This window comes from Petromyzon marinus, chromosome 62 (genome assembly GCF_048934315.1).
Source record: "Petromyzon marinus isolate PM22_M1 ecotype Great Lakes invasive population chromosome 62, UKy_Petmar_22M1.pri1.0, whole genome shotgun sequence".
Taxonomy (NCBI): Eukaryota; Metazoa; Chordata; class Hyperoartia; order Petromyzontiformes; family Petromyzontidae; genus Petromyzon; species Petromyzon marinus.
In genome coordinates, this window is record NC_133728.1 from 307,773 (window position 1) to 330,000 (window position 22,228).

Sequence of the window (22,228 nt, forward strand, 5' to 3'; positions counted from 1 at the left end):
AGACAAAGAGAGTAGCGTCATGGTTCATGTCCCTTGACAAAGAGAGTAGCGTCATGGTTCATGTTGCTTGACAAAGAGAGTAGCGTGATGGTTCATGTCCCTAGACAGAGAGTAGCGTGATCGTTCATGTCCCTAGACAAAGAGAGTAGCGTGATGGTTCATGTCCCTAGACAAAGAGAGTAGCGTGATGGTTCATGTCCCTTGACAAAGAGAGTAGCGTGATGGTTCATGTTCCTTGACAAAGTAGCGACATGGTTCAAGTCCCTTGGCAAAGAGAGTAGTATCATGGTTCATGTCCCTAGACAAAGAGAGTAGCGTGATGGTTCATGTTCCTAGACAGAGAGAGTAGCGTCATGGTTCATGTTCCTAGACAAAGAGAGTAGCGTCATGGTTCATGTCCCTTGACAAAGAGAGTAGCGTGATGGTTCATGTTCCTAGACAAAGAGAGTAGCGTCATGGTTCATGTCCCTAGACAGAGAGTAGCGTGATGGTTCATGTTGCTTGACAAAGAGAGTAGCGTGATGGTTCATGTCCCTAGACAAAGAGAGTAGCGTCATGGTTCATGTCCCTTGACAAAGAGAGTAGCGTGATGGTTCATGTTGCTTGACAAAGAGAGTAGCGTCATGGTTCATGTTGCTTGACAAAGAGAGTAGCGTGATGGTTCATGTCCCTTGACAAAGAGAGTAGCGTCATGGTTCATGTCCCTAGACAAAGAGAGTAGCGTCATGGTTCATGTTCCTAGACAAAGAGAGTAGCGTGATGGTTCATGTCCCTTGACAAAGAGAGTAGCGTGATGGTTCATGTTGCTTGACAAAGAGAGTAGCGTCATGGTTCAAGTCCCTAGACAAAGAGAGTAGCGTGATGGTTCATGTTGCTTGACAAAGAGAGTAGCGTCATAGTTCATGTTCCTAGACAAAGAGAGTAGCGTCATGGTTCATGTCCCTAGACAAAGAGAGTAGCGTCATGGTTCATGTCCCTAGACAAAGAGAGTAGCGACATGGTTCATGTTGCTAGACAAAGAGAGTAGCGTGATGGTTCATGTCGCTTGACAAAGAGAGTAGCGTCATGGTTCATGTCCCTAGACAAAGAGAGTAGCGTCATGGTTCATGTTGCTTGACAAAGAGAGTAGCGTGATGGTTCATGTCCCTAGACAGAGAGTAGCGTGATCGTTCATGTCCCTAGACAAAGAGAGTAGCGACATGGTTCATGTTCCTAGACAAAGAGAGTAGCGTCATGGTTCATGTCCCTAGACAAAGAGAGTAGCGTGATGGTTCATGTTCCTAGACAGAGAGAGTAGCGTCATGGTTCATGTTCCTAGACAAAGAGAGTAGCGTCATGGTTCATGTCCCTTGACAAAGAGAGTAGCGTGATGGTTCATGTTCCTAGACAAAGAGAGTAGCGTCATGGTTCATGTCCCTAGACAAAGAGAGTAGCGTCATGGTTCATGTCCCTTGACAAAGAGAGTAGCGTCATGGTTCATGTTGCTTGACAAAGAGAGTAGCGTGATGGTTCATGTCCCTAGACAGAGAGTAGCGTGATCGTTCATGTCCCTAGACAAAGAGAGTAGCGTGATGGTTCATGTCCCTAGACAAAGAGAGTAGCGTGATGGTTCATGTCCCTTGACAAAGAGAGTAGCGTGATGGTTCATGTTCCTTGACAAAGTAGCGACATGGTTCAAGTCCCTTGGCAAAGAGAGTAGTATCATGGTTCATGTCCCTAGACAAAGAGAGTAGCGTGATGGTTCATGTTCCTAGACAGAGAGAGTAGCGTCATGGTTCATGTTCCTAGACAAAGAGAGTAGCGTCATGGTTCATGTCCCTTGACAAAGAGAGTAGCGTGATGGTTCATGTTCCTAGACAAAGAGAGTAGCGTCATGGTTCATGTCCCTAGACAGAGAGTAGCGTGATGGTTCATGTTGCTTGACAAAGAGAGTAGCGTGATGGTTCATGTCCCTAGACAAAGAGAGTAGCGTCATGGTTCATGTCCCTTGACAAAGAGAGTAGCGTGATGGTTCATGTTGCTTGACAAAGAGAGTAGCGTCATGGTTCATGTTGCTTGACAAAGAGAGTAGCGTGATGGTTCATGTCCCTTGACAAAGAGAGTAGCGTCATGGTTCATGTCCCTAGACAAAGAGAGTAGCGTCATGGTTCATGTTCCTAGACAAAGAGAGTAGCGTGATGGTTCATGTCCCTTGACAAAGAGAGTAGCGTGATGGTTCATGTTGCTTGACAAAGAGAGTAGCGTCATGGTTCAAGTCCCTAGACAAAGAGAGTAGCGTGATGGTTCATGTTGCTTGACAAAGAGAGTAGCGTCATAGTTCATGTTCCTAGACAAAGAGAGTAGCGTCATGGTTCATGTCCCTAGACAAAGAGAGTAGCGTCATGGTTCATGTCCCTAGACAAAGAGAGTAGCGACATGGTTCATGTTGCTAGACAAAGAGAGTAGCGTGATGGTTCATGTCGCTTGACAAAGAGAGTAGCGTCATGGTTCATGTCCCTAGACAAAGAGAGTAGCGTCATGGTTCATGTTGCTTGACAAAGAGAGTAGCGTGATGGTTCATGTCCCTAGACAGAGAGTAGCGTGATCGTTCATGTCCCTAGACAAAGAGAGTAGCGACATGGTTCATGTTCCTAGACAAAGAGAGTAGCGTCATGGTTCATGTCCCTAGACAAAGAGAGTAGCGTCATGGTTCATGTCCCTAGACAAAGAGAGTAGCGTCATGGTTCATGTCCCTAGACAAAGAGAGTAGCGACATGGTTCATGTTCCTAGACAAAGAGAGTAGCGTCATGGTTCATGTCCCTTGACAAAGAGAGTAGCGTGATGGTTCATGTCCCTTGACAAAGAGAGTAGCGTGATGGTTCATGTCCCTAGACAAAGAGAGTAGCGTGATAGTTCAAGTCCCTTGACAAAGAGAGTAGCGTCATGGTTCAAGTCCCTAGACAAAGAGAGTAGCATCATGGTTCATGTCCCTAGACAAAGAGAGTAGCGTCATGGTTCATGTCCCTAGACAGAGAGTAGCGTGATGGTTCATGTTCCTAGACAAAGAGAGTAGCGTCATGGTTCATGTCCCTAGACAAAGAGAGTAGCGTGATGGTTCATGTTGCTTGACAAAGAGAGTAGCGTGATGGTTCATGTCCCTAGACAAAGAGAGTAGCGTCATGGTTCATGTCCCTTGACAAAGAGAGTAGCGTGATGGTTCATGTTGCTTGACAAAGAGAGTAGCGTCATGGTTCATGTTGCTTGACAAAGAGAGTAGCGTGATGGTTCATGTTGCTTGACAAAGAGAGTAGCGTCATGGTTCATGTCCCTAGACAGAGAGTAGCGTGATGGTTCATGTTCCTAGACAAAGAGAGTAGCGTGATGGTTCATGTTGCTTGACAAAGAGAGTAAGCGCCGCTGTCTGCGTGTTTTGGTCTATCAGGAAAATGCAAATGTAAAGGGGGGGGGGGGGGGGGCGGGTGAAGGGAGGGGAACCAAGCGGCAGATGAGCGGACAGGGGATTCCAAAACAGGTGTTAGAGGGGTGGGTGGAACACCCCGGGATCGGGTGAGGCCGTGGATGGGCCCTTAAGGGGGCCCTGGGTTGGTGGTTGGGGCGGGCGGGCGGGCGGGCTGTGGAGCGGGGCCACCAGGAGGAGGGGGACCGCGCAGGGTCATTTGGTTAACGGGTGAGGCCACCTCCACGGTTGCTCCGTGCGAGCCTCACGGGTGGGATTGCTTGCCCTCTGGGACAGTCATCGAGGGAGTCCGGGGATGGGCCTCGGAGTATTGGAGGCGAGACCACAGAGGGGGTATTAATGAATGTTTATTATTTCACAATATGCCCTCTCCCAATAGACGCATCGCACGCGAGCCATATTCGGTTCGACGCACTTTAGCGACCTTCGGCAGCGTTCTATGAACGGTTCACGAGCTTCACGGTTAACGAGCTTCACGGTTCACGGTTCACGGGCTCCACGGTGGGTGGGAACGAAGCGCGCAGTTCGCGAGTCGGTGACCGGCAAAACCCGGGCCCATCATCCCGCAAGGCACGCCGATAGTGACACGGAGGGGATCAGGAGGCGCCCCATTCACCTCGCGTTCACGTGGGCCGCACATGGCTCAATGCCCGCGCCGAAGCGTGGTCGAGATCACGTGCTGACTCGTAGTCCGTTACGAGCGAAGTACGTCTGTGAGCAGTCCCGTGTTGTAACGGGCGGCTACCGTGTTATAACCGGTGCCTATCGTGTTATCATGGGCACGTTCCATGCTATAATGGGCGCCTACTGCACCTATATGTAATGTACAGCCTGCACTGCGTTGCGTTCTCAAATGGGAGAATCGCGTTCTTTCGAAAACAGATTGTGTGAACACCACGTGTCAAGCAATGATGTAACAGTGTTAATCTATGATACTCGGAGCCTTGCACAAAGCAGAGCCGAGCTGTGTTCCATATGAAAGCCTTTCAAGCCTTCAGAGTGCATGAATCAAGCTTAACTGCTAAATGTTCAAGAAAACTAGATTTGAAGCTTTCGTGACTGCAAGGATCCATACTCTTTGGTTCTATTCGGTAAAGTCACATAGGTAAAAAATAAAACAACAAAAATCACGACGTTTCGGCCACAACACAAGTGGCCTTCATCAGGTGAAGGGACCGTACTGTCACGAGGACACAGACACAATTTCAGCCGAGAAGATGATTTCAAATGAAGCAATCATTGGAAATATGTTCTAAATCATACCAAACATTAAACTAATTTTCAATGATACAGTATATTTATCCAAGTAGTGATATACCAAACTTTCACAGCAGCTTATTTCCCTTCAAAACAACGTTTGTAAACTCCCCCCTCCCCCCCGTGCCGGTCCGTTACGTTGCTGTACGGTCATTTCCTCTCACACCATTTGTACATTTGTAAACTCCCCTCCCCCGTGTTGTTACTCTATGAGCATTTAATGATAATTCCTTTGTCAAAGCGTTTTGTTTCCTCCCACACAGCTTAAAGGACGCGACCTGGCTTTACTTTCTTCATTCCAACGCTGTCCTCGTGACAGTACGGTCCCTTCACCTGATGAAGGCCACTTGTATTGTGGCCAAAACGTCGTGATTTTTGTTGTTTTATTTTTTACCTATGTGACTTTACCGAATAGAACCAAAGAGTATTCAACAAAACACAAGGTTTCCTGTGCTATGCCTTTAAAAGCACGTACGTCACCTTAAACGTACTGTGTTAATGTGCAGTGTCTGACATAAATCAATAAAAAAATGTAATCGGCTCAAACCCCCCCCCTCCCGCCCATTGTGATGTTTTGACAAGGGTTCTGGGCGGTCAGAGAAGTGGCTGTACAGAATTGTAAACCAATCATTAGTCACTAGTTACTTAGAGATGGGGTAAGGCCTAGTACTAGTCACTAGTTACTTAGAGATGGGGTAAGGCCTAGTACTAGTCACTAGTTGGTAGAGATGGGGTAAGTCTTAGTACTAGTAACTAGTTGGTAGAGATGGGGTAAGGCCTAGTATTAGTCACTAGTTGGTAGAGATGGGGTAAGTCTTAGTACTAGTCACTAGTTGGTAGAGATGGGGTAAGGCCCAGCATTAGTCACTAGTTGGTAGAGATGGGGTAAGGCCTAGTATTAGTCACTAGTTGATAGAGATGGGGTAAGGCCTAGTACTAGTCACTAGTTGGTTGAGATGGGGTAAGGCCCAGTATTAGTCACTAGTTGGTAGAGATGGGGTAAGGCCTAGTACTAGTCACTAGTTGATAGAGATGGGGTAAGTCTAGTATTAGTCACTAGTTAGTAGAGATGGTGTAAGTCTAGTATTAGTCACTAGTTGGTAGAGATGGTGTAAGGCCTAGTACTAGTCACTAGTTGGTAGAGATGGTGTAAGGCCTAGTACTAGTCACTAATTGATAGAGATGGGGTAAGTACTAGTATTAGTCACTAGTTACATAGAGATGGGGTAAGGCCTAGTACTAGTCACTAGTTGGTAGAGATAGGGTAAGGCCTAGTATTAGTCACTAGTTGGTAGAGATGGGGTAAGGCCTAGTACTAGTCACTAGTTGGTAGAGATGGGGTAAGGCCTAGTATTAGTCACTAGTTGATAGAGATGGGGTAGGCCTAGTACTAGTCACTAGTTGGTAGAGATGGGGTAAGTCTTAGTACGAGTCACTAGTTGATAGAGATGGGGTAAGGCCTAGTATTAGACACTAGTTGGTAGAGATGGGGTAAGGCCTAGTATTAGTCACTAGTTGGTAGAGATGGGGTAAGGCCTAGTACTAGTCACTAGTTGGTAGAGATGGGGTAAGGCCTAGTACTAGTCACTAGTTGGTAGAGATGGGGTAAGGCCTAGTATTAGTCACTAGTTGATAGAGATGGGGTAAGGCCTAGTATTAGTCACTAGTTGGTAGAGATGGGGTAAGGCCTAGTACTAGTCACTAGTTGAAAGAGATGGGGTAAGGCCTAGTACTAGTCACTAGTTGATAGAGATGGGGCAAGGCCTCGTACTAGTCACTAGTTGATAGAGATGGGGTAAGGCCTAGTATTAGTCACCAGTTGATAGAGATGGGGTAAGTCTTAGTATTAGTCACTTTTTGATAGAGATGGGGTAAGGCATAGTATTAGTCACTAGTTGGTAGAGATGGGGTAAGGCCTAGTACTAGTCACTAGTTGGTAGAGATGGGGTAAGGCCTAGTACTAGTCAATAGTTGGTAGAGATGGGGTAAGGCCTAGTACTAGTCACTAGTTGGTAGAGATGGGGTAAGGCCTAGTATTAGTCACTAGTTGATAGAGATGGGGTAAGGCCTAGTACTAGTTAGTAGAGATGGGATAAGGCCTAGTATTAGTCACTAGTTGGTAGAGATGGGGTAAGGCCTAGTATTAGTCACTAGTTGGTAGAGATGGGGTAAGGCCTAGTACTAGTCACTAGTTGATAGAGTTGGGGTAAGGCCTAGACCTAGTCACTAGTTGGTAGAGATGGGGTAAGTCTTAGTACTAGTCACTAGTTGATAGAGATGGGGTAAGGCCTAGTATTAGTCACTAGTTGGTAGAGATGGGGTAAGGCCTAGTATTAGTCACTAGTTGGTAGAGATGGGGTAAGGCCTAGTACTAGTCACTAGTTGGTAGAGATGGGGTAAGGCCTAGTACTAGTCACTAGTTGATAGAGATGGGGTAAGGCCTAGTATTAGTCACTAGTTGGTAGAGATGGTGTAAGGCCTAGTACTAGTCACCAGTTGATAGAGATGGTGTAAGGCCTAGTATTAGTCACTAGTTGATATAGATGGGGTAAGGCCTAGTATTAGTCACTTTTTGATAGAGATGGGGTAAGGCATAGTATTAGTCACTAGTTGATGGAGATGGGGTAAGTCCTAGTACTAGTCACTAGTTACTTAGAGATGGGGTAAGTCCTAGTACTAGTCACTAGTTGATAGAGATGGGGTAAGGCCCAGTACTAGTCAATAGTTGATAGAGATGGGATAAGGCCTAGTACTAGTCACTAGTTGATAGAGATGGGGTAAGGCCTAGTACTAGTCACTAGTTGGTAGAGATGGGGTAAGGCCTAGTATTAGTCACTAGTTGGTAGAGATGGGGTAAGGCCTAGTATTAGTCACTAGTTGATATAGATGGGGTAAATCCTAGTACTAGTCACTAGTTGGTAGAGATGGGTAAGGCCTAGTATTAGTCACTAGTTGGTAGAGATGGGGTAAGGCCTAGCACTAGCCACTAGTTGGTAGAGATGGTGTAAGGCCTAGTATTAGTCACTAGTTACTTAGAGATGGGGTAAGTCTTAGTACTAGTCACTAGTTGGTAGAGATGGGGTAAGTCGAGTCCTAGTCACTAGTTGATAGAGATGGGGTAAGGCCTAGTATTAGTCACTAGTTGATAGAGATGGGGTAAGGCCTAGTATTAGTCACTAGTTGATAGAGATGGGGTAAGGCCTAGTATTAGTCACTAGTTGATAGAGATGGGGTAAGGCCTAGTATTAGTCACTAGTTGATATAGATGGGGTAAGGCCTAGTACTAGTCACTAGTTGATAGAGATGGGGTAAGGCCGAGCACTAGTCACTAGGTGATAGAGATGGGGTAAGGCCTAGTACTAGTCACTAGTTGGTAGAGATGGGGTAAGGCCTAGTATTAGTCACTAGTTGATTGAGATGGGGTAAGTCCTAGTACTAGTCACTAGTTGGTAAAGATGGGGTAAGGCCTAGTATTAGTCACTAGTTGGTAGAGATGGGGTAAGGCCTAGTATTAGTCACTAGTTGGTAAAGATGGGGTAATGCCTAGTATTAGTCACTAGTTGATAGAGATGGGGTAAGGCCTAGTATTAGTCACTAGTTGGTAGAGATGGTGTAAGGCCTAGTACTAGTCACCAGTTGATAGAGATGGTGTAAGGCCTAGTATTAGTCACTAGTTGATAGAGATGGGGTAAGGCCTAGTATTAGTCACTAGTTGGTAGAGATGGGGTAAGGCCCAGTACTAGTCACTAGTTGAAAGAGATGGGGTAAGGCCTAGTATTAGTCACTAGTTGATAGAGATGGGGTAAGGCCTAGTACTAGTCACTAGTTGATAGAGATGGGGTAAGGCCCAGTACTAGTCAATAGTTGATAGAGATGGGGTAAGGCCTAGTACTAGTCACTAGTTGATAGAGATGGGGTAAGGCCTAGTACTAGTCACTAGTTGGTAGAGATGGGGTAAGGCCTAGTATTAGTCACTAGTTGGTAGAGATGGGGTAAGGCCTAGTATTAGTCACTAGTTGATATAGATGGGGTAAGCCCTAGTACTAGTCACTAGTTGGTAGAGATGGGGTAAGGCCTAGTTTTAGTCACTAGTTGGTAGAGATGGGGTAAGGCCTAGAACTAGTCACTAGTTGGTAGAGATGGGGTAAGGCCTAGTATTAGTCACTAGTTGGTAGAGATGGGGTAAGGCCTAGTATTAGTCACTAGTTGGTAGAGATGGGGTAAGGCCTAGTACTAGTCACTAGTTGGTAGAGATGAGGTAAGGCCTAGTACTAGTCACTAGTTGGTAGAGATGGTGTAAGGCCTAGTATTAGTCACTAGTTGGTAGAGATGGGGCAAGGCCCAGTATTAGTCACTAGTTGGTAGAGATGGGGTAAGTCTAGTCCTAGTTCTTATCCATCCATCTCGATCCCACCCATGCGGGATATGGAAGCCACCATTTTTTTCAGCGTGACTCATCAGGCAGTCATGTGACCTCTGTCTGCAATCTGATTGGGAGATGCCGCTCCGGTTGCTGACTAGAGAGCAGCTTGAATCGGAGTTATTCACATTTTGAGGGAGCGGGGGGGGGGGGAAATTAAACTTTTACAGTGGGAAACGCTGATGCGACAACCACTGCCGGTGACTATTGCCGCCAATAATTGGCCTGAAATTGCCCAAGTGGATCACGACCTTAAAGCAGTTTCCTCAGGCCCGTGTCAACACAGCCTCGTGGTGCACATGCAGCCTTCCCCCAATACACACGGAATGTTGGTCCAACAGTTTCCAGTTATACGCCTACATTGGGCCAATGTTGGCCCAACGTTTTCCAGTTATACCCCTACGTTGGACCAACGTTGGTTCAAAGGTGGTTATCCGCTTCCATGGCGACGTTTGGCCCCTCAACGTGACGCATCCAGCTGGGTTCCTCCTCTAACCCTAAAACTGGTACTCGATGACGTACTCCGGATAGATCTGGTCTCTTTCAAACACCACGAAGATGCTGGGATCGATCTCGGTGTTCACGCAGCTGTCGTAGAAAACCTCCGGGGCCGGCTGCCCAGCCGACGTTGAAGGGGAAGCTTTGATGGCGGGGGGCCGCACGTAGCCGGCTTTGCCGCAAGTGTAGCGGCCCACCAGCACGCGGGCCAGGAACATTGCCGCGCTGGCAGGGGCCGTTCCCTTGCGGCCCTTGGAGTAGGTGTGGGAGTAGGAAGCGTCGCGTGCGAAATAGCTCCCTGCGAGAGAGGAGGGTGGGGGTGGCACTCGATGGGGAATGGGGGCGCCGCGGTGGAGGAACGGAACGTTGCTTACGCAGGAGAGACTCACACACACACGCTGAGGTCTCTCTGTATGGAGCAGGGGGGCTGCGTTGGGGGGAACCCGGGGAGCCCCGGGGAAACCCATGCTGAACAGGGCAAGAGAGAGGAAATACAACCTCCACTCATTCTCTACAGAACAGGCAGAGATCATACAACCTCCACTCACTCATTCTCTACAGAACAGGCAGAGATCATACAACCTCCACTCACTCATTCTCTACAGAACAGGCAGAGATCATACAACCTCCACTCACTCATTCTCTACAGAACAGGCAGAGATCATACGAACCGCACTCACTCACTCACACTGTAGAACAGGGGGAGATCACACAAACTCCACTCACTCTGTAGAACAGGGGGAGATCACACAAACTCCACTCACTCTGTAGAAAAGGGGGAGATCACACAAACTCCACTCACTCTGTAGAACAGGGGGAGAGCATACAAACTCCACTCACTCTGTAGAACAGGGGGAGATCACACAAACTCCACTCACTCACTCTGTAGAACAGGGGGAGATCACACAAACTCCACTCACTCTGTAGAATAGGGGGAGATCACACAAACTCCACTCACTCTGTAGAACAGGGTCAGAGAGAGAACACACAAACTCCACTCACTCTGTGAACAGGGGGAGATCACACAAACTCCACTCACTCACTCTGTAGAACAGGGGGAGATCACACAAACTCCACTCACTCACTCTGTAGAACAGGGGGAGATCATACAAACTCCACTCACTCTGTAGAACAGGGTGAGAGAGAACACAAACTCCACTCACTCTGTAGAACAGGGGGAGATCACACAAACTCCACTCACTCTGTAGAACAGGGGGAGATCACACAAACTCCACTCACTCTGTAGAACAAGGTGAGAGAGAGACACACAAACTCCACTCACTCTGTAGAACAGGGTGAGAGAGAGAACACACAAACTCCACTCACTCTGTGAACAGGGGGAGATCACACAAACTCCACTCGCTCTGTAGAACAAGGTGAGATCATACAAACTCCACTCACTCTGTAGAACAGGGGGAGATCATACAAACTCCACTCACTCACTCTGTAGAACAGGGGGAGATCACACAAACTCCACTTACACTGTAGAACAGGGGGAGATCATACAAACTCCACTCACACTGTAGAACAGGGGGAGAGCATACAAACTCCACTCACTCTGTAAAACAGGGGGAGATCACACAAACTCCACTCACTCTGTAGAACAGGGGGAGATCACACAAACTCCACTCACACTGTAGAACAGGGGGAGATCACACAAACTCCAATCACTCTGTAGAACAAGGTGAGAGAGAGAACACACAAACTCCACTCACTCTGTAGAACAGGGTGAGAGAGAGAACACACAAACTCCACTCACTCTGCAGAACAGGGGGAGATCACACAAACTCCACTCACTCTGTAGAACAAGGTGAGATCATACAAACTCCACTCACTCTGTAGAACAGGGGGAGATCATACAAAACTCCACTCACTCACTCTGTAGAACAGGGGGAGATCACAAAAACTCCACTCACACTGTAGAACAGGGGGAGATCATACAAACTCCACTCACACTGTAGAACAGGGGGAGAGCATACAAACTCCACTCACTCTGTAGAACAGGGGGAGATCACACAAACTCCACTCACTCACTCTGTAGAACAAGGGGAGATCACACAAACTCCACTCACTCACTCTGTAGAACAGGGGGAGATCACACAAACTCCACTCACACTGTAGAACAGGGGGAGATCACACAAACTCCACTCACGCTGTAGAACAAGGTGAGATCATACAAACTCCACTCACTCTGTAGAACAGGGGGAGATCATACAAACTCCACTCACTCACTCTGTAGAACAGGGGGAGATCACACAAACTCCACTCACACTGTAGAACAGGGGGGGATCATACAAACTCCACTCACACTGTAGAACAGGGGGAGAGCATACAAACTCCACTCACTCTGTAGAACAGGGGGAGATCACACAAACTCCACTCACTCACTCTGTAGAACAAGGGGAGATCACACAAACTCCACTCACTCACTCTGTAGAACAGGGGGAGATCACACAAACTCCACTCACACTGTAGAACAGGGGGAGATCACACAAACTCCACTCATGCTGTAGAACAGGGGGAGATCACACAAACTCCACTCACTCTCACTCTGTAGAACAGGGGGAGATCACACAAACTCCACTCACTCACTCTGTAGAACAAGGGGAGATCACACAAACTCCACTCACTCACTCTGTAGAACAGGGGGAGATCACACAAACTCCACTCACACTGTAGAACAGGGGGAGATCACACAAACTCCACTCACACTGTAGAACAGGGTGAGATCACACAAACTCCACTCACTCTCACTCTGTAGAACAGGGGGAGATCACACAAACTCCACTCACTCACTCTGTAGAACAAGGGGAGATCACAAAAACTCCACTCACTCTGTAGAACAGGGGGAGATCACACAAACTCCACTCACACTGTAGAACAGGGGGAGAGCATACAAACTCCACTCACTCTGTAGTACAGTGGGAGATCACACAAACTCCACTCACACTGTAGAACAGGGGGAGATCACACAAACTCCACTCACACTGTAGAACAGGGGGAGATCACACAAACTTCACTCACTCTGTAGAACAGGGGGAGATCACACAAACTCCACTCACTCTGTAGAACAGGGGGAGATCACACAAACCCCACTCACACTGTAGAACAGGGGGAGATCACACAAACTCCACTCACTCTGTAGAACAGGGGGAGATCACACAAACTCCACTCACTCACTCTGTAGAACAGGGGGAGATCACACAAACTCCACTCACTCTGTAGAACAGGGGGAGATCACACAAACTCCACTCACACTGTAGAACAGGGGGAGATCACACAAACCCCACTCACTCTGTAGAACAGGGGGAGATCACACAAACTCCACTCACTCTGTGAACAGGGGGAGATCATACAAACTCCACTCACTCTGTAGAACAGGGGGAGATCACAAACTCCACTCACTCTGTAGAACAGGGGGAGATCACACAAACTCCACTCACTCTGTAGAACATGGGGAGATCACACAAACTCCACTCACTCTCACTCTGTAGAACAGGAGGAAATCACACAAACTCCACTCACACTGTAGAACAGGGGGAGATCACACAAACTCCACTCACTCTGTAGAACAAGGTGAGAGAGAGAACACACAAACTCCACTCACTCTGTAGAACAGGGTGAGAGAGAGAACACACAAACTCCACTCACTCTGCAGAACAGGGGGAGATCACACAAACTCCACTCACTCTGTAGAACAAGGTGAGATCATACAAACTCCACTCACTCTGTAGAACAGGGGGAGATCATACAAACTCCACTCACTCACTCTGTAGAACAGGGGGAGATCACACAAACTCCACTCACACTGTAGAACAGGGGGGGATCATACAAACTCCACTCACACTGTAGAACAGGGGGAGAGCATACAAACTCCACTCACTCTGTAGAACAGGGGGAGATCACACAAACTCCACTCACTCACTCTGTAGAACAAGGGGAGATCACACAAACTCCACTCACTCACTCTGTAGAACAGGGGGAGATCACACAAACTCCACTCACACTGTAGAACAGGGGGAGATCACACAAACTCCACTCACGCTGTAGAACAGGGGGAGATCACACAAACTCCACTCACTCTCACTCTGTAGAACAGGGGGAGATCACACAAACTCCACTCACTCACTCTGTAGAACAAGGGGAGATCACACAAACTCCACTCACTCACTCTGTAGAACAGGGGGAGATCACACAAACTCCACTCACACTGTAGAACAGGGGGAGATCACACAAACTCCACTCACACTGTAGAACAGGGTGAGATCACACAAACTCCACTCACTCTCACTCTGTAGAACAGGGGGAGATCACACAAACTCCACTCACTCACTCTGTAGAACAAGGGGAGATCACAAAAACTCCACTCACTCTGTAGAACAGGGGGAGATCACACAAACTCCACTCACACTGTAGAACAGGGGGAGAGCATACAAACTCCACTCACTCTGTAGTACAGTGGGAGATCACACAAACTCCACTCACACTGTAGAACAGGGGGAGATCACACAAACTCCACTCACACTGTAGAACAGGGGGAGATCACACAAACTTCACTCACTCTGTAGAACAGGGGGAGATCACACAAACTCCACTCACTCTGTAGAACAGGGGGAGATCACACAAACCACACTCACACTGTAGAACAGGGGGAGATCACACAAACTCCACTCACTCTGTAGAACAGGGGGAGATCACACAAACTCCACTCACTCACTCTGTAGAACAGGGGGAGATCACACAAATTCCACTCACTCTGTAGAACAGGGGGAGATCACACAAACTCCACTCACACTGTAGAACAGGGGGAGATCACACAAACCCCACTCACTCTGTAGAACAGGGGGAGATCACACAAACTCCACTCACTCTGTGAACAGGGGGAGATCATACAAACTCCACTCACTCTGTAGAACAGGGGGAGATCACAAACTCCACTCACTCTGTAGAACAGGGGGAGATCACACAAACTCCACTCACTCTGTAGAACATGGGGAGATCACACAAACTCCACTCACTCTGTAGAACAGGGGGAGATCACACAAACTCCACTCACTCTGTAGAACAGGGGGAGATCACACAAACTCCACTCACTCACTCTGTAGAACAGGGGGAGATCACACAAACTCCACTCACTCTGTAGAACAGGGGGAGATCACACAAACCCCACTCACTCACTCTGTAGAACAGGGGGAGATCACACAAACTCCACTCACTCTGTAGAACAGGGGGAGATCACACAAACTCCACTCACACTGTAGAACAGGGGGAGATCACACAAACTCCACTCACACTGTAGAACAGGGGGAGATCACACAAACTCCACTCACTCTGTAGAACAGGGGGAGATCACACAAACTCCACTCACTCTGTGAACAGGGGGAGATCATACAAACTCCACTCACTCACTCTGTAGAACAGGGGGAGATTATACAAGCTCCACTCACTCTGTGAACAGGGGGAGATCACACAAACTCCACTCACACTGTAGAACAGGGGGAGATCATACAAACTCCACTCACTCTGTAGAACAGGGGGAGATCATACAAACTCCACTCACTCACTCTGTAGAACAGGCGGAGATCACACAAACTCCACTCACTCTGTAGAACAGGGGGAGATCACACAAACTCCACTCACACTGTAGAACAGGCGGAGATCACACAAACTCCACTCACACTGTAGAACAGGGGGAGATCACACAAACTCCACTCACTCTGTAGAACAGGGGGAGATCACACAAACTCCACTCACTCTGTGAACAGGGGGAGATCATACAAACTCCACTCACTCACTCTGTGAACAGGGGGAGATCACACAAACTCCACTCACACTGTAGAACAGGGGGAGATCATACAAACTCCACTCACTCTGTAGAACAGGGGGAGATCATACAAACTCCACTCACTCACTCTGTAGAACAGGGGGAGATCAAACAAACTCCACTCACTCTGTAGAACAGGGGGAGATCACACAAACTCCACTCACTCTGTAGAACAAGGGGAGATCACACAAACTCCACTCACTCACTCTGTAGAACAGGGGGAGATCACACAAACTCCACTCACTCTGAAGAACAGGGGGAGATCACACAAACTCCACTCACTCTGTAGAACAGGGGGAGATCACACAAACTCCACTCACTCTGTAGAACAGGGGGAGATCACACAAACTCCACTCACTCTGTAGAACAAGGGGAGATCACACAAACTCCACTCACTCACTCTGTAGAACAGGGGGAGATCACACAAACTCCACTCACTCTGAAGAAGAGGGGGAGATCACACAAACTCCACTCACTCTGTAGAACAGGGAGAGATCCTACAAACTCCACTCACTCTCACTCTGTAGACCAGCGTGGTACAATAACCATATGGCAGCATGTGCGTTGAAGACAGGAGAGCGGTACCTTCGCCGTAGGCCGTTCCGTGAGCTCCGCGCAAGCGCCAGTCGATGTTCTGCTGGCAGATGGGGACCACGTGCTTAGGCCGCGTGCCGTGGAACAGCTTCCGCTCCTCCACCTCGACGCCATCGTTCTTCTTGCGCATCCACTCGCGCTTCCTGGCCGGCAGTTTAACAACTCGGTGGTTAACCGTGAGAGGGACGCTCTTCAGCACTACGAGTGGCTCTGAAGCGGCTGGCTCGTTCGTTCGGCAAGTGACAACTTTATTAACTGGCCGTGTCAGGTGGAGGAGGGCGTACGACACACGGTGACATTTTACTCGTGGTGATCCCACCCAAAATTCCATTTCGAATTATTTTATTGTATTTTTTTTAATTTACACCCCGCAAGCTTCGAAGAACTCACCTCTGGAAAGCATCCCACAACTCCAAGTTCTGGACTCTCTTGACGTTGAGGATATTGATCGAGGGCTGACTTAGCGTGTTCTTGAACAGGGTCGCCACCTCCTTGTACTCCGACGTCGTGTTCACGAGCTCCACAAGCTGGAGGGGGGAGGCAACACGCACGCCAACAACGGAGGTTATTTGACAAACTCATCTGCCAAGATCGCAGGCTGTGCTCCACGGTCATTAATGACAACTACTTCGTGGCTAGGCCCCCACGGGAAGGGGGGTAGAGTCGAGGAGTCGACCCAGGGGAGGAGGCCCAGGACCGGATCAGGTGATCGTCACCGGAGAGCTAGAGCAGCATGCTAACCACTGCGCCACCGCTCCCCACATAGGGATACAACAAAGATAAAGATCCCCCCCTTATAACCTTGAGAGACTGTTGGGGCAAGTGCTGTTAGCGAGCATCTATGAAGGCCAGCACGGCACACCTGGGGGTGGGTGGGCCAGCGATGTTTACAATGCACACACGCGTGCGCGTGTACCGGCGTGCACAAGGGAACACAGGGGAGCAGCTGTTGCCATTGCGTTGGCACCGCACTCCGCTCAGCACGACAGCTCGCTGGCGGAGGCCGTTTGCGTTTACCGAGATGTCGACGTCGGAGAGAGAGGCGCGGTCCCAGTGAGCCGGAACGCTGCCCACGCCGGTCCGGCTCAGGCTCGCATGCCTGGCAGGAGGGGAGATGTCACGCGTGGGGGGAACGACGGAGGGAACAATGAAGACGTCCGTGAAATGCGCCCACATAGACGAGGGTCCCGAGCTCGAAGCCAAACCACGTAAATAGCCAGCTCGCAACGACCGCGAGCACTCCAGTGGCGAGATGTTAACTACCTCGCCTGGTATGCAGGAGGTCGTGTGTTCGTGCCCAACCCGGACCCCCCTATATCTTAAGTTTGCGTGTTCTCCCCATGGTGGTCACGTGGCTTTTTCTCCGGGTCCTCCGGTTTTACCCTCCGCATTTAGAATCGACGTGCGTTCAGAGTATTTTTCTGCCCCTATAAATTCCCGCACCATGATAAGCCACTCAGCTGAGCTGCCATTTGTGGCATGGGTCGTTCCGGAAACAGAGCCATACAGCTCAGTGGACTTTGTCTAGTAAATAAATCAATAATTGCTTAGTAAGATTTTATCTCAAGCTCTGTCTTCTGGACAGACCTGTTTCTTCACCTGAAGAAGGCTACTTGTGTAGTGGCCGAAACGTCGTGAGAATGTTATTTCATTATGTTTCATTTTTATTATTTTATTTCCATTCTACGTGACTTTACCGAAAGAACCAAGAAGAAGAAGCTTAGTAAGAGTTTTGTTTAAGTAACAGATCGATGGGTGGAGCGAGCCGAGTGCTCACCGCTCGCGTGCCACCTCCACATCCCGCGCCGTCACGAGCAGCGGCCTCCTCCTCACGCACCTCCTCGTGCCCACCTCCAGATTGGTCTGCATCATGTCTGCCGTGAGACGCACTACCCAGGTCAAGTGCGCCCCAAGTGTAAACACCTCCACATGCTTACAAAGACAAAGATCCCCCGTGTACCCTCACACACACTGTTGGGGCAAGTGCTGTTAACGAGCAGCACCTATTAAGGTCGGCACTGGTACACAGCACCACGCCCGGCCGCCTTTGTCTCCCTCCTAGTGGCGATGTTTACACACTGCACCAGGTAGCAGGTCCGGGACCGGTTCAGATAATCGTCATTGGAGCTGGTGGCCGTGAGCGGGACTAGAACTCGGATAGCCGGGTTCGCTGCGCAGCGCGCCAAACCACTAGGCCACCGCTCCCCATTTCTGTTTACGTCACAACGTTGTACACTTCCACGGTTCGCAACATTCATGACGGATAACATTCTGGGTCTGGTAAGTAAATGTGCAGCCCACTCCGAATCCCTCCCCTCTCACCTACAGATGTCTCTCTCTAGACCAACTCAAGCCTCCCCCCGAGCCAAGTGGCCCCCGTGTGGCCACACCACCCGATGCCGTCCCCCCTCTCTATCTCTCGCTCTGTCTGCGAGCGATGAGCACACACCGTGCGGCGGTGGCGACATTTGACGTCGTTACGAACCGCTCCGTTTGAAAAGTCGACCAAACCTTTAAAATCTAGGCGGTACGAGAAACGCCCGGCAGTGAACTTGAAGGAGCCCTCCTTGTCCTCGTGGTAGGCCTTCTCCAGGTCGAGCGAAGAGACATTGGACTTGGCCCTGTCGTTGGTCGTGGCCTGTGCATGGACACAGCGCAGGAAACCCCATCGGAGCGAGCTTCCCACCCCTCAGAACGAGCAGCGAGCCACCGGTGCTTGTCTCCCTCGCACAGCCCTGCATGGCCAGCGACCGCAGCAATTCCACGTTCCTATGACGGGGCTTCACGAGGGAGATGAGCACCGGTGGCTCGATGCTCCCTCGAGCGGCAGGAACTCGCTCTACGGCTCGATTCTGTTTACATCCCTCGCCGGGTACTTGTGCCCATCCGTAGGGCACAACGCTGTTGACTTTTGAACGAGGCGGTACTCATTTTATCCAGCCCAGAGGTATGATGCCAGGTGGCAGTGGCGGCGGTGGTGATGGTGCTGGCGGCGGCGGCAGTGGAGGTGATAGTGGTGGCGGTGCCGGTGGTGGTGGCGGTGGGGGCGGTGGCTGTGCCCACCTCGTCTCCGTACTTGATCCACGTGCCGACGCATTCCTGCCAGTACCATGACCACCGCGTGGTCAGCAGGAAGTTGTCCGGCATGGCGACGGCGTTGGCCGTCGAGAGGCGCCTCACCGTGCCGTGCACCGACTTCATGTGGATGAAGTCCACCGAATCGTGGCTGCGCACAGCGGACGTGGGGGAGTGACGTGGAGACGTTCGAGACTTTTGCCTGCCGTAACAGCGCCGTTTTTGCCGCTGCCCGCCCGACGCTCTGTGCCTCGGGGCTCGGGCCCAGCGGCGGACGCGGCGTGAGCGCCCGCGGTGCCCCCGCACCCCGGTGGCCTCTCCGTCTGTGAGCCGAGCTCCACGGCCTCCCGTGTACGATAGCCGGGCCCCACTGGCTGAACGGGGATCGCCATCCGTCTAACAATTCAAAAACGGCTCAAAGACAAAACCTAAACGGCACCTGTTCTGAACTCCTTTTCGTTGTCCTTCCCCCACACCTCCGATTAGCACGGTTGGCTACGTACGGTGCCAAAGATACACGTAGTCTACATGTTTACATGTTAAGGCCGCACGCACGCATATGGTGCCGTTACTGACAAGGCGAGCGCCGATGAGTCGCCCTCATTGTTGCCGTTGTCTGTGCACCACTGCCAACGCAGCAGCAGCCACCACCAGGTAATCTGGGTAGAAAATAAAAATCACGGCGGCGCTCCTCACGCGACGAAACTCGGCGCGGCGCTCGCCAACAACGCCGTGCGGCCTTGAACATACAAAAAATATAATCCGGCGACGTTTCGGGCAACGGCCCCCCGGCATCGTGGCACGGCGCCGTTCGCGAGAGGCGGAGGACGACGGCACCTGACGCTAGCGGGGTCGCAGTAGTGCCGCTCCATCGCCTCGGTGCCGGGCAGGTCCTGCCACGCGCCGCCACCGTGGGAGCGCTCCTGCCACCGGTACGGCAGCGCCGCGTGGCTCTTGAGGCAGCGGTCTGCATCACGCGCGCCGCGGAGAAGCGTCACGCTCGTCGCGCGCGCGCCGGCTCGTCAAAATGTTAACGACCGCTCGAAGGCCGTGGCTGCCCGCGACGATGGCAACTCAACTCACCTTTGTAGTGGCACTTGGAGAGGAGGTGGTAGAGGCAGATCTCTCCCTCCCCGTCGCGACCTGCCGCGCCAGCTGGCCAGCCGTCTGGAATAAATAAGTAAATAAATGCGGTTTGAAACATTCAGAAAGATAACCCAGCTAACCCTATCCCCTCCACTCCCACGCGTGCGTGCTCTCCTGCCAAGGCTACGGTTTACTCCCACGTGTACAAACACTCTTCTGGAATGCAAGAGTGTGAGCGAGTGCATGGATGAGTGTGTAGTGTCTTCTCTCTCCCCCGGTTCCCCTCTCCCATAGCTCAAACTGTGCTTTATCAGCGACGCCGACAGCCCGGCGTAATCGCCGGGGTTGGGTTGGACACTCGGATTGGAAGCCTGGCTCCCGGCGGCTCCACGTCTCTGCCCTCCGTGCCACCCTGCGGCCTCATTCTCAGCGAGCGAGCCGGCGACGGACGTCGGGAGGCCACGGCGGATGGCCGTGGGAGGCTCGACCGGACCGTCCCCGCGCCGCCCTCGCCCGAGGATCGACCGTGCGCCGTGGCGCCGGCCGGCCGGTCGCGGAGGGCCTCACCCCCGCCGCTTCCTCCGGCCTTCCGTCCACGGGCGGCGGCGCGGGCGGCGAAGCCGAGCGGCGCGATCGTCGCCCCGTCGTCCGCTGCGTCCGCGCCGCCGCCCGCGGCCGCGTGAATCTGCTCCCTCCTGCGCAGCAGGCCGAGCAGCGCGGCGTCGGGCCACGCGCACACGCCGTGCTGCTTCAGGAGCCGGCGCAGCCCCGCGTCGCTCAGCCCGTGGTTGCGTCGGCACTTGTCCCCGAATTTACAAACTCCCAGGACGAACGGCCTGCACAGGTGCAGCCTGGCGCACTTGTTGCCGTACTTGCACTCGCCCGCAGCGTCCAACACCTTGTAGGTCTTGCATATCTGCGCGGTAAACGGAGCGGCGCGTCGGCCCCGTGGACATCGTGCGGTGAGATGGCAAGATCTGGGAGTATGAATGTGATTTTCCTTGGGAACGTTCAAATCAGAATCTGAATATTTATTTAGATTGGAGGAATCCGATGAGCTAATAAAGCTCTTTGTCACAGATGACCAGTAGGGGCACGGGGTCATAACGTGAGAAAAACAAACAATACAAATAACACGATGGGAGTGCAGAGTCTACGAAAGGTAAACAAACCACTTACACAAAAATACAAATGTTTTATCTTACCAGAGAAAGCCCACAGAGCTATTAGCTTCTTCTTCATCAGCGACCCGGCCCCAAATGACGGCTCAACGAAATGCCTTAAAATAATCGACATGATCTAAACATGAGAGGCACCGCAAGAAGCCAGCCAATTAGGCGACAGAAGCAGCGACTGGGAGCGTTTGATGCCAAGTTGCTGAGCTAACATATCATGGGACGTGGCTTACACAGAGAGCGATGAACACAGAAGGACATTACATTGTAGGACGTGACGATTAAACCGATGCAGCAGCAGCAGCGGTATTGAGTGAACGATGCGGTGGGTGGGCGTTGGTCCAGTACCTGGGGTAGGAGCGTGGGGTCATTCTGGAGGAGCAGCGTTTGCATGGGGTCAAAGGGCAAGCCCTCGACCCCACTTTTGTAGCAGAGATCACGGTTGTGGCCATCCCGAAAGTCGTGGGAGAACTTGCAATCGGGCCTGCGTGGCGGTGTCGTACACACACACACGTCACACGGTGTCGCACACACACACGTCACACGGTGTCGCACACACACACACGTCACACGGTGTCGCACACACACACACGTCACACGGTGTCGCACACACACGCGCACGCGGTGTCACACACACACGCACTCGTCACGCGGTGTCACGCACGCACAAATCACGCAGCGTCGTGCGGTGATATACATACATGTCGTGCGGTGATACATAACATTGCCCATAGACTAACATTGCCCATAGACTAACACTGCCCATAGACTAACATTGCCCAAAGACTAACACTGCCCATAGACTAACATTGCCCATAGACTAACACTGCCCATAGACTAA

The 22,228-nt window shown here is 50.8% G+C and overlaps 1 protein-coding gene across 2 annotated transcripts in view; it reads right to left on the reverse strand.

Annotated features, from left to right (window-relative positions):
- Positions 1 to 3,789: 3,789 nt before the first annotated feature.
- Positions 3,790 to 22,228, reverse strand: part of LOC116955825 (protein mono-ADP-ribosyltransferase PARP12) — a 21,506-nt gene continuing 3,067 nt past the window's right edge. For both annotated transcript variants that reach the window (XM_076053616.1, XM_032977141.2), the window contains 11 exons: positions 21,736 to 21,871; positions 20,780 to 21,128; positions 20,210 to 20,293; positions 19,964 to 20,093; positions 19,115 to 19,277; positions 18,563 to 18,689; positions 17,829 to 17,925; positions 17,069 to 17,150; positions 16,442 to 16,578; positions 16,043 to 16,194; positions 3,790 to 9,931 (listed from right to left, as the gene is read on the reverse strand). In XM_076053616.1, coding sequence (XP_075909731.1) covers positions 9,633 to 9,931; positions 16,043 to 16,194; positions 16,442 to 16,578; positions 17,069 to 17,150; positions 17,829 to 17,925; positions 18,563 to 18,689; positions 19,115 to 19,277; positions 19,964 to 20,093; positions 20,210 to 20,293; positions 20,780 to 21,128; positions 21,736 to 21,871 — 1,756 coding nt within the window. In that variant the 3' untranslated portion in view covers positions 3,790 to 9,632. The remainder of the gene's footprint in view (positions 9,932 to 16,042; positions 16,195 to 16,441; positions 16,579 to 17,068; positions 17,151 to 17,828; positions 17,926 to 18,562; positions 18,690 to 19,114; positions 19,278 to 19,963; positions 20,094 to 20,209; positions 20,294 to 20,779; positions 21,129 to 21,735; positions 21,872 to 22,228) is intronic.